The 15,124-nt window shown below is 40.9% G+C and overlaps 1 protein-coding gene across 2 annotated transcripts in view; it reads left to right on the top strand.

Annotated features, from left to right (window-relative positions):
* Positions 1-15,124, top strand: part of AR (androgen receptor) — a 162,471-nt gene that overhangs the window by 88,998 nt on the left and 58,349 nt on the right. For both annotated transcript variants that reach the window (XM_024751860.1, XM_024751861.1), the window contains exon 2: positions 1,218-1,369. In XM_024751860.1, the coding sequence (XP_024607628.1) occupies positions 1,218-1,369 (152 nt within the window). The remainder of the gene's footprint in view (positions 1-1,217; positions 1,370-15,124) is intronic.

The raw sequence follows: 15,124 nt of genomic DNA, 5'->3' as shown, positions 1-15,124 counted from the left end.
ACAGAATTGTTTTGAGGAGTTGAAATCACCCAACACAGTGAACAGGCTTATTTTCCTTCCTTCTTTGCTTAGTAAGAAAGAAGTATTCATAAAAATGGTGGCTGCATTCCTGTGGATGAGAGAATATGCAGTTGTCACCTATCTGTGGCAGATTTACCCAAGAAGTTAATTACGTTTTGTTTAATGATTAGACATAGGACATAGAAGAGAAAAAAGTTGACCTTTGGGTAGTACGAACCATGTTCCATTTGTTTAAACTTGAATTAATTACCATGGGAGACTAAGAGCTACCTTTCCATTAAGGTTTTAGGATTGACTTTCTGGCCCTCTCTTTCAGTCCACTTGGAAGGACACAGACACAGATCCTCTTGGAGATAGGCAGTTAAACTAGGTGACCTGTGAAGCTCCATCCTAGCCCAAGGAACCTGAGTATTCTAATGGCTAAGTGTTGAGATGGTTGCCTGAAAGGTTTCCAGCCCCATTGTGCATCATTTCACAATAAAATCTGGCATAGGGATTCTGCTACTTTATGTTACAGAATGTGGGTGGGGGATTTACATGTGATTTAGATAGACTCCTAAAGAAAGTGAGGGAATGGAAAAAAGACCAAAGAAGACTGGTATGATAATACTAATCATGATCCCTCACTTCTGTATTCATTTCAAGAGCTTTTTATACTTTTGTTTAATTCATACCTCCACTCACACAAGTAGCTCGGTTAGATGGGTGATAATTATTCCTACTTACAGATGAGAGTGAGGCTCAGAGAACTAGAGCAAAGCACATCAAAGTGCTTTGATGCTTAGTCTGGTTTTGCCATTGGTCTCCCTTTGGATAAGGTAAGGTCTTAGGGCTGAGTACATACCGTTTAGTTACTCTGAAATTGTTTCCTGACCACCAACTTAAGTTAAAGACCTTAACCTCAGGTTTCTGCCTTCATCCTTCCCTCATGTAGACATAGCCCATGAGATTGGCTGATTCCAGAGAACTTCTCACATCCTTTCACAGGATTCAAAAGGGCTCTGTCCACATGACAGGAAACCCTACATACATAATCCCTAGGAGAAGTCCAAGGAAAATTCAGCTTCGCCCTGACTCAGTTAAGCAATAAATAATATTTCACACGTGCACTTTACTGCTGAAGACTTCAGACTTCTACCCTCCTGTTTCTGTCAAGTACTGACATGTGTTGCATTGTTCCTCTTGGGTCTTTTCAGTTTGGAGACTACCAAGGACCATGTTCTGCCCATCGACTATTACTTTCCACCCCAGAAGACCTGCCTAATTTGTGGGGATGAAGCTTCTGGCTGTCACTATGGAGCTCTCACTTGTGGAAGCTGCAAAGTCTTCTTTAAAAGAGCCGCTGAAGGTAAAGGGTCTTGGACACTAACTTCTGTTTCCCTTTCTCCTTTATCTTCTAAAAAGAGACACCAGTCTATCAGGACCCAGGATTTTATCATCTCTGAGACAAGGTAACTGGCAGGGCTGGTTCAAAGAACCTAAGAGCCTTAAAAAAAAAAGTCAGTTTTCATACTTGCTGGTCCCCTGGCTTTGGCAGCCTTGGTAGTATAGGCAATGTAGGCAATGAAGGTGGTCCCAGCTGGTGCTTGGAGCTTGGTGGGTCCTAGGAATGAAAGAAAAATTAATGATTTGAAAAGATTTAATTTCCTCCTTGCTTGTGTTCCATTCTCCTGCCTAGTGAGGGAAAAAATTGTCCTTATTAGAGAGGTTAGAAGTGGAGAAACCCCAACCGAATCCCCAGCCTGTTCTCTGTGGTGAATACAAAACTGTTCCTTCGTGAAGGCTTTCTGGCCTCGGCCCCAGAAAGGAAGTGTTCTCACTGTTCAGCAGACCATCAGTCTATGCACCTGCTCCCTCCTGCTGCTGCATCCTTGGGGCCTCTTTGCATTAATAGCTCCTAGGTAGATAAGGACCCAAAGTGATGAAACATTTTTATTCTCTCCAGAGAGTTGTTCTCAGGCCCTGTCCATTGGTCCAGAACCATAAGCTAAGTTGCATCTTATATTTGGCTAAGTGGGCTCAAACCCTGGCTCCTTAATATTATTTAACTTAAAACAATTAATGTCTGCTTAGCCCCCAGAGGTGCTCAGACTGCATCTTACAGGAGGAACTCACACTTCCATACCTCCTATATATACTAGTGCCTCCTTCCTTCCCAATATCCCTGGGCTTAAGCCTCCTACCCATCCACTTCATTCCACATCCTGTACTAAGGGCTTTCTTCTCAAAGGGACACTGGTGAACAGTTTCTAGACAGAGATGCTCTGCTCTGGGAGCAGACCCAGTTGCTAAACACCACTATTTACTCCTGCCTCCATTTTCCACAAAGGAAGTACGTCCTGCCAAGACCTTTTTCTTCCTTCTCACTGGCCTAGAAGTTTTGAGTTCCAAGTCAGAATCAAAACAGACAGCTTTTCCTTATATAAAGGCTACAATCCCTGAGGACAGTCTTGGAAGTTTAGAAGTTTTGAGTTCCAAGTCAGAATCAAAACAGACAGCTTTTCCTTATATAAAGGCTACAATCCCTGAGGACAGTCTTGAAAGTGGCAGGGATATAGGACACACCTTTCAGCAGGAATATGATGACACCCACCAGAGGACAGCAGAAGCACCATAGAGTTCTTGGCATCTAGAGAAAAGGTAGAAAGTGTGTGCCCTTTAACTGGCCTCCCTATTGATAGCCAATTGGAATGATGATTACCTTTTCACCATTTTAGCCAGATGGCAGGAATACCTATGAAATGGAAAGCTATTTTGTTTTCTTCCAGTCCCCCAGGCAACAAGGAGACAGCTAGCATTTAGTATTAATGAAAATATGCTGCATGTTCCACCCATAGCCTTGAGTGGTGCATTACTACTGCTTACACTGGACAGTATGAAGTCCAGGGCACCAGTGCCTAGGCTTAGGCAGTTTGGAAAGAGACAGAGAGCAGTGTCTTTCTTTCTTAAGAGTACTCACAAAAGAATGGCTGTCAGAAAAGGAAATGAGGAGTAGCTCCAAACACTTCAGATCACCCCACCTTCTCCAGTGAGAACCTGTCTCTTCCCCATACCCTGTCATCAGGTAGGCCCTATCTATAGAGCAGAGAATGAACCACAGCACCCATCTAGAGTTAATGTGTCAGTAAGCCCAGGCACCACAGTAATAGCAGCCATATTATATGGGAAAAGAGTTGAAGAAAGCAAGCAAAAAGCAAATTCAATAGTCAGATAGATTAGATTGTATTTGACGCTGCCTTTGGGTTTTACAAATCTGGGTCATGATATTGTTGCTTTTGGAAAACAGTGGGAATGATCAACCATATTGCGAAAGGGAAGATTTTTCTGTCATAACTATTCCACATGGGAGCTTTCTGAGGAAGTTAGGGCTGAAGGAGGGAGGCAGGCAGAAGGGCAGCTGGCAGGGCTGCCTGGGAGGAGCTCTGCTATTATGTGGATCTTGGACTATTTGAGAACAAGGAAGCTGGGGGGAGGGGTAATCACTCATATTACTGAACACTTGGAAATCCAGCAAGGTCTCAAAATTCTTCAGTCCCTAGAATCACTTGTTAGGGAAACTTGGTGATATTTTATTTGAGAAAATGAGACTGTATGAACTCATGGAGCCAAATGCTCTTAACTGCTTGAAATATTAAAATCTCCAGTGGATTCATTGCAAAACTATGGAGCCCATTGGTTCCTTTGGAATGTGAACCCCAGGTTCCAGTCCTGAGCCCTTTGAGGGACAGGACAGTGTGGTTTAAGAAAAAACATGAAACAAAGCAAAAAAAAATTACTGGTGTGTTCTTTCACCTCCCATCTGTAAAGCTTGGTGGCTGGAGTTTACTGCCATTATTATCTCTATTTGAAGACAAGGGGCTGTCTTATTACCTGCAGAGAACATTTATTGATTTTTTTTTTTTTTTACAATGCGTCTTTATTGCCCAAATGGCCTTTCTGAAGGTGATTGTGAATCTGCCTTGTTGAAACTTGGAATTCCACCTGTCTTGGAGGGAATGGGAGCACAAATCTTTTCTTCCTCATTTGTCTGTCATTGTCAGTAAGCTCAGATGGAGTATTCAGAGTGTTGATTACCACTTTATACATGGTTTCAGAAATCTCTGGACTGGGCACAGGTACAAGACTTAAAAGCCTGGCATGTCAGACAGAAATCCATTTCTAGCTTTGGTAGTTCATAAACCATGAAGCTTTAATGCTGTCATTGGTGCAAGGCTCAGCACAGAGTCGATTGTAATCTAGCCAGGTTTTCCTGTTGAGGAGGAAGAAGAGAAGAGAGCCCCACATTTTCTCATTGTCAGTAATGCTGGGAGTTCGGGGTGATGGTGAGGCTAGTCAGGGAAGGATCTGAATATTTTGAGATTAAAAAATAATGGTAATAGGTCAAGGGGGTAAAAACCATTAAAATCTGCTTGATGGAAACTTAGTGAAATAATGTGTTTGTGTGTGTGTGTGTGTAAGCGCATTTGAGTGGATGGTCTGTGGGTTTGAAACAGGCATGTAGAGAATCAGTTAGTGGTGGATGGGTGAGATGAGTGGGGAGGTAAAAGGGGAAGGCATGTTAGATGCTATCAAAAAGACCAGGAAGTCAAAGGAAGGTGATATCCATGAGCAGGGTAGGGGCTCAGAGGGGGTTTAGTTTTGTGACATTGGATAAGAAATTTTCCCCCTTTGGACCTCAGTTTTCCCTGTCTGTAAAATAAGGGAGTTAAACTAGATACTTTTAAAATGCCTTTTCAGCTTAGACTTTTTGTGACAATTCTACAAGTTCCAAACACCATCACTGTTATTTCAGCAAACACACATGCATTTATACCTGTATGCATGTTTGGTGTTGCCTTCCTAGAAGATGGTGAATCCTAGCTCCCATTCTCTTAAAAAAATCAATCTTCAGAGGGGGATAGAGCCAGCTGAGAGAGTGCACTGTGGATGGGCTGGGTTAAAAGTCAGGACTGAGATTCCCTCTTCTCCCGGCATTATGACCATGGCTGGATAACTTCCTTTCTTTTCCATTTTCTCATCTGGAAAATCAGGATATGAATCCTCATCTCTACCTCATCATGTTTCAAAGAGGGTTAATTAATTCATCATGTGCATTATGTGCTCAAGAATTTACTATTTTTCAGACATTTTCTAGTAAAACATTGGAGATTGTACATCCATTTGTTTTGTACACATGAAGCACTGTTTGGTACACATCATAAAATTGAAACTGTAGTTTACATTCTGAACTCAAAGAATTACACCATCCTCACTGATGTTTACAATATGTCCCAATTTAGTATCTTTGGCAAATTTTATATAAGTATGGCTTTGATTCTTTCTCTTGCCCCAGGTTTTTGTGAGGGAAGAAATGTAAGTGAACCCTCACTGAACTCTTTCTGTCCTTTAAATCTACTCTTTCCCACCTCAACTCATGTGGAATTGAATGTTACTTCTTGTTTGGAGTCTTGCAGAGAGTTTTTGGTGCATATCAGTGTCCCCTTCACTCCCTGACTTTCAGAGGAACATTTCCCAGGGGCAAGTTAACTCTGCTAGGAGGATCTACTTGCAACTTCAACAGAGCCTTAATCAGATACCTTTGGCCAAGAAGTTGACTGATCCTGATTGCACGAGTCCTAGAGATTTTTTCACAAAGCTATTATCTTTTCTCTGTCTCTGGTTTTCTTAAATATCATAGCCAGACTTTAGATTAGGGGCCAGCAAACTTTTTTCTATAAAGGGCCAGATAGTAAATATTTTAGACTTTGTGGCCTATATGGTCTCTGACTGTACTATTCAACATGAATAGTACATGTTGTAGCATGAAAGCATTTTGTAGCATGAAAGCAAACCTAGACAAAACTAATGGGCATGACTGTACTACAGTAAAACTTTATGGGCACTGAAATTTATATTTCATTTAATTTTCACGTGCTTTTAAATACTATTTTTTTATTTTTTCCAACCATTTAAAATGTAAAAATCATTCTCAGTTCTTGAGCCACACAAAGACAAGCAGCACATTGGATTTGGCTTGTGAATTGTAGTTTGTTGACTCTTGCTCCTGTGCTTACAAATCTGCATAGTAAATTTTGCTCTTTCTGGTCTCCTGGTATCTTAGCAGCTCTCTAGATTATCTAATTTTAAACATTCTTCTGAGTTGGCCAGTCAAAGTTTGTTCCTCTTGCTTGCCTAGAATGCCTGGTCTAGTGGCATCTAGGTCTTGAGCATTTTTCACTAAACAGGAGAAAAATAAACAAATCTAGGAATGCTACAAGAGGATACTTTTTTTCTGATGATCTTGTAGATCACTCACCCTTGCAATACCCAGAGGAGAAGTTGAAAATATTCTACACATTTTCTTTTTAGACTTTTGTACTGTAACCATATGGATAACTATAAAATATATATGAATGAGTTTTGATGGACACCACATATACCCCAGATGGTATAGAGGAAGGGCTTTGGGGACTCTCTGGTACTAAGCGTTATGGAAAAACTCTCTGTCTCATAGAAAGTAAGGCCCAGGTGGCCAGCTGAGTTATGAATCTACCATATATTTCCCCATGATTCTTTGTCTTTACACATTTGCTTGCTTAATTCTGGTCCTTCTATCACAAGACTAGACCACAGGCTTGCAGAATAAGTAATTTAGCTCTGTAACTCATTCCAGTTGATGCCCACCCAAGTCTCTTATTAGAACCCAATTTGGGAGCCATGTCAAGAATTTGCCATTGCTCGTCTATAGTGCCCTGTGGCTGCTTATTTATAGCATGTGCATTTTATGAAACAATGATTAACATGAAATTTCTGTGTCACTTGTAAGATCTTCTGAGTCCATTGTCTCACTCCACCTTGCCTTATTATTCCCCAGTGTGTTATATTTTTAAAGCCCATCCATATACTGCAGCCAGAAGCTTTTTTAATCCCTCACAGAATCTCTTGATAATTGTGAAACTCTGGGTGGTAGATTTTAGCAGTTGGTTGCTCTTGCAAGGGTGTTAGACCCACTTTTTCTTCAGAGGTAGGAGTTACTTCTTACTTCTCTGATCTCTAGTCTAGTCCCATGGCAAGAAACACACTGTCCCTCATAATAACTGAATTCTGGGAGAAGCCGTTATTTCAAAAAACAATCTCTTCAGTTATAATAGTCATGTGTGCATACTTCTGGAACCTATTTTTCAGGTGTTCACGCTCCTTCTCTTCATGGCTAGGTAACTGCCCTCAGCATTCCAAGGAGACAGGTAATCTTTTTACCTGTCAGAAGAGAGCACAGAAAAGGAAACTTCCTCCTATCCAAAAAAGGAAACTGGGACTTGGAGGTGAATGATTCTTTATAAAGGGAGCAAAGAGATTAGAATTCTCAGTCCATTTGCTTCCAGCCCCTGTTGTGACTCCTGATACATCCCACTGAAATCACCACAGCTTCTGGCTAGACTCGTGCCAATATTTTACTGAGTACTTCATAAGAACAGGCCTGGTGGTAATCTACTCATGCATTCAGTCAGTATACATTTGCTGGGTGCTTACTACACATGAGATACTAGGCTCACATACTCAAGATACAGAGCCTGCCTGAAGGAACTTAGTGATCATAACCCTGGACACTTTTAAATTTCTTCAGTGGATGAAGAGCTATCATATCCGATTTCCATTGAACTTCCCAACCACCTAGAACAGAGGAAGATGTCATCCTCCTTATTTTCCATGTAAGCAAACTGAGGTTTTCTCAGTTAATCAACAGGTAGTAAGTGGACTATCTGGATGTAAACCCAGGCCTTCTGGGTCCAATGCTAGCAGTCACTCTCTTACAGCACAGCTACCCCTCAAATATATAAGCATACTAACCTAAAGCAGAAAGAAAGTGCAATGCCTAGGCAAACAAGAAAGACAATAGTGAAGAGGAACAATAGAGTCAGAAATTAAAGAATCTACAAAAGACTTAAGTACTGTGGGGAGAAACCAAGGAGCCAATGAGTAGCACCAATATCACAGGGAGCTTTCTTCCTAAAAAAACTCCAAATACTTAAAACAGCTCCAAATACTTAAAACTCTTCATTAGGTAGGGCCAGGGACATGTGAGTAATAGTCCTTCTGCCAACTCCTATTCTTCAGAGGGAAAGTTCTGATTCTGATGAAACGAGGCTTGGTAGCTCTTAATTCACTCTCATCACACAACCACAGAACAGGAAGCATGATTTAACACCTATGCATATGAGAATTTTACTCCTCACTACCAAGCTAAGGGAAGAACTCAGAGACAGGGTGTATGGATACAAATGGTAGAATCATGGTTCCTTGACTCTTTGCTTTGAGCCTTCTCAGATAAGTGTGCCACAGAATGTTTTCCATGGGGCCAGGAGCAAGAGAACTCCATTCCCCTCCTCTTTGATGTCATAAACCAGAAAATATTGTCTTTCAGGACAGAGCTAAAAATTGAGGCAAAATCTTCTTCTCTTTTATCGGTATGTGGGCCTCTCACTGTTGTGGCCTCTCCCGTTGTGGGGCACAGGCTCCGGACACGCAGGCTCAATGGCCATGGCTCACGGGCACAGCTGCTCCGCGGCATGTGGGATCTTCCCGGACCGCGGCACGAACCCATGTCCCCTGCATCGGCAGGCGGACTCTCAACCACTGTGCCACCAGGGAAGCCCTTATCAGGGCTTTAAATTTTTAATTGTCCTTCCTCTCCTGGTTCACCTCATAGTGTAGACGGACCATGATTTCACTGTGGTACTTGGATATGGGACCTGGAGACTATGGGCCTCTTACAGGTCCATAAGTTAGATAACCACATTTCTATAGTCTCATGTTCACAAGTTCTTTCACTTTCTGGGCAGTTGACTCAGCCATGAGTTATTTAATGAAAAGACTTAAAAGATTTGCGGTACTTGGAATCACAGGATCTTTAAATGCTAACCTGTTAAAATTTGAAGGAAGAGAACTCAGAAATCTAAAAATTTGACCAAGCCATTTTATAGATGAGGAAACTGAGGCCCAGAGAGAGGAAGTGACTTTTCCAGGTTCATAGAACATATAAAAGGCAGAAATGAGTGTCTCCCAGCCATTTCTTGTTTCTTGTCTGAGGGGCTCTCCAGCCTCACAGCTGATCAGCAGAGCTTCAGAGATTGTTGCCTTGGAACCTCCAAGAATTATGTAAGGAAGCATAATAAACCTTTATCTTGACTGCAGGGATATCTAAAATTGCTATTTGATGACTGGCACTTTCCCCAGATAACATCCATTTATTCAACAAACAGTCAATTCTTATTGTGTACACTAGACCTATACCAGGCACTAGGATAAGAGATAACAACAAAAACTAGTCATTGAACACTCAGTATGTATTAGTTGCTTTGTAGACGTTTTCTCATTCCATCCTCATAATAACCCTATGATGTAGGTATTATCATTAGCCCTATTTGCAAATGAGGGAACTGAGGCACAGAAGAGTTAAAGTGACTTGCCCAAAGTCATATAACTTGTTAGTGGCTGTGGAGTGAATATGACACAGAGTTTCCAACATAATAGAGTAAGATAAGTGCTGTACTAGAAGTTAGTACACAATCCACTGAGCAGACAGAATAAGAGAATGAGTTATTTTACCTGGAATGTTTAAGAAAGCTTCCCAGAGGAGTTAAGGGTTGATTTAGGTCTGAAGGGATGCATAATAGTTTGCCAAGTACAAAAGGTAGGAAGTGAACTTCAGGAAGACAGGACTTCAGGAACAGACTGGCCAAAGACAGGGCTGCGTGAAAGTTGGATACTTGTTTTAGGAACATTTTGGAGTCCAGAAGTGGTTGAGGGGAACCTCATCAGATGCAGCAGGTCCCTTGACCAGCCTTCAGTTAGCCTTTTATGCCTTCACCCCCCACCCCGATGCTGAGCTGTACATCACTGTCCTACTCTACTCTCTGGACTTTTTGGAAGCACACTGCTATCTAGGTAGTGGAATAAGATGCAGTGCAAGAGCACCAAATGGAGCTCTGGTTCTGCCATTGACTTACTATGTGGCCTTAGGCATGTCTCATTCCTTCTTTTCACTTCAAATCTCCATCTAAATAATAAAAGTGTTGAACTAAATGATCTTGAATATTTTAGCAATAAATCTATAAAAACCTAAATCTTTAACAATAAATCTCTAAAATGTTATAGATATTCCAGATGTTTCTATTGGCCAGTGGTTCACTTTATATGCATCAGCCTTGGAAAATAGACAACCCAATCCTTAACTCCAAGACTTAATAGATATGCAGCTTTGAGCAAGTCACTTAACTTCTTTGTGCCTCTGTGAAGATAGCAATAGATCACAAGGTTATTGTAAGAACTAAATGATATGTACCACAGCTCCAGTGCCCAATAAGTTTTGGTTCCTTCTACTGGAGTGAAGCCTTATTTATTGGCACACATACACTTATGGTGTCCCCTGGGTAGCAGAAAGGAGAGATGGCAAATAGTATTTATCGTAGTTCTCTGGTAAAGAAGGCTTTGGGTTGGGTTTGGTGTAAGGCCCTCAAACAACCACTTATCTTCAGTGTTACTTAATTGGTGATCCGAAGGGTCAGTAGCATTTGTCTAAGAACATAGCAAAGGTCAATCTCTTCCTCTTTCCTCTTGGCCTCTCAGGGCACTATGAGTAACATTCCTCAGAAAGCCCAGCAAGCCTGTGTTCATCGCCTCTCTTGAGTTTTGGGCTTTGGACTCGAAAGTGTCAGAGCTCTCTGTGTATCTTTGTCTGCAACAAGATTTGTCTGACCTCCCTGGTAAATTCAGATCCATAGCCACAGGCCAGGAGAAAAGCTAAGAGAGGTCATAAATTATCTTCCACATTCTTCAGCGATTGGTTTCCCTCATCCAGCCAGTGGCGTGTCATAAAAGTATGTTGGGGCCAGATTCAATAGAAACCTGAACCAGCACCTGTGTAAATAAAATTTTAAGGCTTCTTTTCCTGAAGCCGGATGGATATTTTTTAAACCAAGCTGGACTTTATTTTATCTAGAGTGCTGTCTCCTACATTCCTAGTGCTTTGGACCCCTTGGAGGAATGTAGTCTGGTTGTAGTGTTATTGTTTTATTATTTGTGAGGGAGGGGCATTTGTTTCAAAAATCGGATAATGCCTTGGTATGGCCTGTGACTTCACTGTGTATAAAATGAAACTGGTGATGTACCGTCATTCATTCTGCCTCCCACAGATTGGCTTTATATCCCTACATCCACGCCCGCTCTTCAATTCTGATCCTTTTAAAAACCAGCCAACCAGGTTCCTTAAAAAACTAAAAATAGAACCATACGACCTAGCAATCCCACTACTGGGCATATGCCCTGAGAAAACCATAATTCAAAAAGAGTCGTGTACCACAATGTTCATTGCAGCTCTATTTACAATAGCCAGGACATGGAAGCAACATAAGTGTCCATCGACAGATGAATAGATAAAGAAGATGTGGCACATATATACAATGGAATATTACTCAGCCATAAAAAGAAATGAAATTGAGTTATTTATAGTGAGGTGGATAGACCTAGAGTCTGTCATACAGAGTGAAGCAAGTCTGAAGGAGAAAAACAAATACCGTATGCTAACACATATATATGGAATCTAAAAAAATATATGTGTAGCTGATTCACTATGTTATAAAGCAGAAACTAACACACCATTGTAAAGCATTTACACTCCAATAAAGATGTTTAAAAAATAAATAAATAAAATTAATTAATTAATTAATTAAAATAAAGGAAATTAAAAAAAAACAAAACAGTCAACCCAAACCAGCATGTAACATACTACTTATCTCTAAGTCCTAACTGAATGACCTTCAGATCTTGTCCAAAACCCTAAATGGGGAAAGGAGGTTAGCATCTTGCCTAAGGCCCCCTGGGCCCATCAGTAAGTGGATATCCAGTCCTTGAGGTCCCTTAGCTCTGCTCAGCTTCAGAATAGAGACAGGATCCTTCATATGTGTTGCTTATGATTAAAGGCCTCCTACTTCCCACTGTCCTACCGCACCTCTTCTGCCACCCCACCTCTATAGCTTCCATGGCTCCCCAGAAACTCCTCTATAACCCATGTCACTCGGAAAGATTTTCTTGTCTCTTTTGCAATTTCATGAAGACTAGCTAGCAAGTTTAATTTCAGATTATGCTTCCATGGGGGCAGAGATAGATGCAGAAAACAATAGAAAGGGGTTTGGAGATGTGGAATGATTTGTCACCTATGTAGTGAGCCCTACAAAAATATTGAAATGTTCTCTACTCAGAAGCCCTATTGATATAGGGGTAAAAGATTTGATTTGAGTCCAACATTTGTTGACTCTGTGATCTTGGGAAAATGACATGTCCTCCGTGAGCCTTAGTTTTCTCACTTTTAAAATTGGGATAATGATGACCACCAGAGAAATTCTAAGGATTACGTGAGATAAAGCAACTAGAAGTTTTCTTACATAGTGCCAGACTTTCAAAAAAACTGAACCAAACACTTTCGACAATGCCTCTTAATGTGTGAATGAGAAATCAGCTCCACGTCAAATTTCAGCATGTTTCCAGGGGTCCCATGATTTCACTGTAGAAATGCAAGTATGAATTAAATAACTCACCTGTTGCTATTTACATGGATAGTTTGGTAGTAATTATTTTTAGACATGTGACATATTTCAGACATACTTCAGACTGTAATAGTTTTGCAGCTTTGCAGATGTATTCATTCCCAATTACCAAAGACCTAAAAGGAATTAGCTAGAGCTATGAGGGGTAGTACAAAGGTAGACAACACAGGGCTCCCTGAGACCTGTCCCTTGGTTAGAGGGAACTCTGGATTATAGGCATTTGTATTCATATAGTCTAGTGTCAGGGAAGAAGAGCTGGAGGTGAGTAGCTTTCACTCATTCATTTTTTTAAACACGCATGTATTGTATGAGGCCCTATGTGGGCCCAGAGATGAGTATGAGATGGCCCTGTCCTCAGGGAGCTTCTAGTCTGGTGGACGTGCCCTCCAAGGTCAGCTACAGTTTTACACTACACAGAGTATTTAAGCGCAGCAGAAGCAGTGTGATGAGACAAGGGAGAGAAAAATCTACAGGCATAGCTTCCCATACCCAAGGACAACACTGACCAAGGCTGGCACAGTTTGAGGGAACTGTTCCCATGAGCAGGTCTGGAAGCCTTATCAACAACAACAGAAAATAATGATGATGATAGTTATAGCAGTTAATATTTACTGAACATTTTCTGTGTTAGACGCTACACTAAGTGCTTACTTAATCTTCACAACAACGTAATGAGATAGTAGATACTCTTACTACCCTTATTTTACAAATGGGGAAACTGAGGCTCAAGGACTAAGGGAACAGGAAGGGAACTAATTCATCTGAGTTCAACAAACATACCGCATCTTATATGCCAGGCCTGTGCTAAGTGCTAGGGAGAGAGAGATGAGTAAAACATACTCTCAGTCCAGAGGGAGCAAACCAATAAGTGCACAGTGAGGCTAATATATTCCAGGCCTTCTTGCAAAGCTCTCAAAGTTTATTGGGGGATATCAATGTGGAAACAAAAATTATATACTGCTGTGAGAAGTTTCATAAGAGAGATAAGTGCAAAATGGGACAGAGATTGTGCAGCAAATGATTGGTTTAAATCAAAGCCCAAAAGAAGCAATGTTACTAAGAATAATAGAGAAACTGATTGATTTAAATCAAACCCCCAAAATAAAAACCAGTGTTATCTAATTTTATTCAGGCTTGGTCAGTTATTTTCCATTTTTCATTCTATCCCTAAAATGGATGATCAGTATTATTTCCCATGGAAGGATGATGAAATATTATCAAACTATACTATTAAACTATCCCTTTATCCCATCTCATGCCCACACTTTCCCCCTCCTCACCTTTACTCAGGCTACATCCCTCTACCTCAAATGCTTTTTAAGTCCCACCTTCCTTCAAGGCCTCACTCAAGTGCCTGCTCCTCCATGAAGTTTCCACCCCATGAGGATATGGGGAGGGGGAAGGGTAAGCTGTGACAAAGTGAGAGAGTGGCCTGGACATATATACACTACCAAATGTAAAATAGATAGCTAGTGGGAAGCAGCCGCATAGCACAGGGAGATCAGCTCGGTGCTTTGTGACCACCTAGAGGGGTGGGGTAGGGAGGGTGAGAGGGAGGGAGACACAAGAGGGCAAAGATATGGGAACATATGTATATGTATAACTGATTCACTTTGTTATAAAGCAGAAACTAACACACCATTGTAAAGCAATTATACTCCAATAAAGATGTTAAAATTTTAAAAAAAGCAAAAAAAAAAAAAGGCATTCTACCCTCTCCCGTACTCCCACAGCACTTCATGGGTGCCTCTCTTGTGGTTCTTACCACTCCTTGCTTTATCTTTAGGTGATGTACTTACACATCTTTTTTCCTCTACTAGACTGAGCTCCTTAGTGGAAGATTCACTTTGCTGAAACCATGATTTTATTTTAAATTCATTGGAATTCTCTTCTGGATTGTATTGTTGCCTAGTGGGCCTTACCCTTCAATCTTAAGCATGTGAAATTGCATAACCTATCTGGAGATTAACACGTTCTACTCCTAGCTTTTAATAAAGCCTACTACATTAATATAACAATGACTAAAATGTGTCTTCATTTCTTTTAGGTCTTGCCCTCAGTCATACATAATTTATAGTCTTATTATTTCCTCTCAGGCCTCTGTTGTTGGATGTTTAGATTGTTTACACGTACTTAGGTTGCATTCATGTACATTACTTTTACTCTTTTTCTTTTAAAAATTTCCTTAGGATCCATTTCCACCAGTAGAAATACTGGATCAAAAGCAGAGGTTGGGGATGAGAGCATGTGATGTGCAGATCTTTAGGAATGGTAGATGCATTCGAGGAATTGGAGGGAGACAGATGACTGAATAGACAGCCAAAATAAAGTGTTATGATTTAAGAATTTATGAAAAGCGCCTCTGTTTGAAAGTATCTTGCCGCACATGATCTGTCACAGGGTCTGAAACTCGCCATATGTAGGACTGTTTTGGAAGACTGCTTCCTGGGACACATTCAGCCATCATCAAGAAATGCTGTTGGGACATAGGTTCTCAGTATGTTCCTTGGCAGGATTCTGGA

Source organism: Neophocaena asiaeorientalis, unplaced genomic scaffold, assembly GCF_003031525.2.
Source record: "Neophocaena asiaeorientalis asiaeorientalis breed wild unplaced genomic scaffold, Neophocaena_asiaeorientalis_V1.1 scaffold455, whole genome shotgun sequence".
Classification (NCBI taxonomy): Eukaryota; Metazoa; Chordata; class Mammalia; order Artiodactyla; family Phocoenidae; genus Neophocaena; species Neophocaena asiaeorientalis.
The sequence above is the reverse complement of the archived record's forward strand: the minus strand, read 5'-3'. Positions and strand labels throughout refer to the sequence as shown.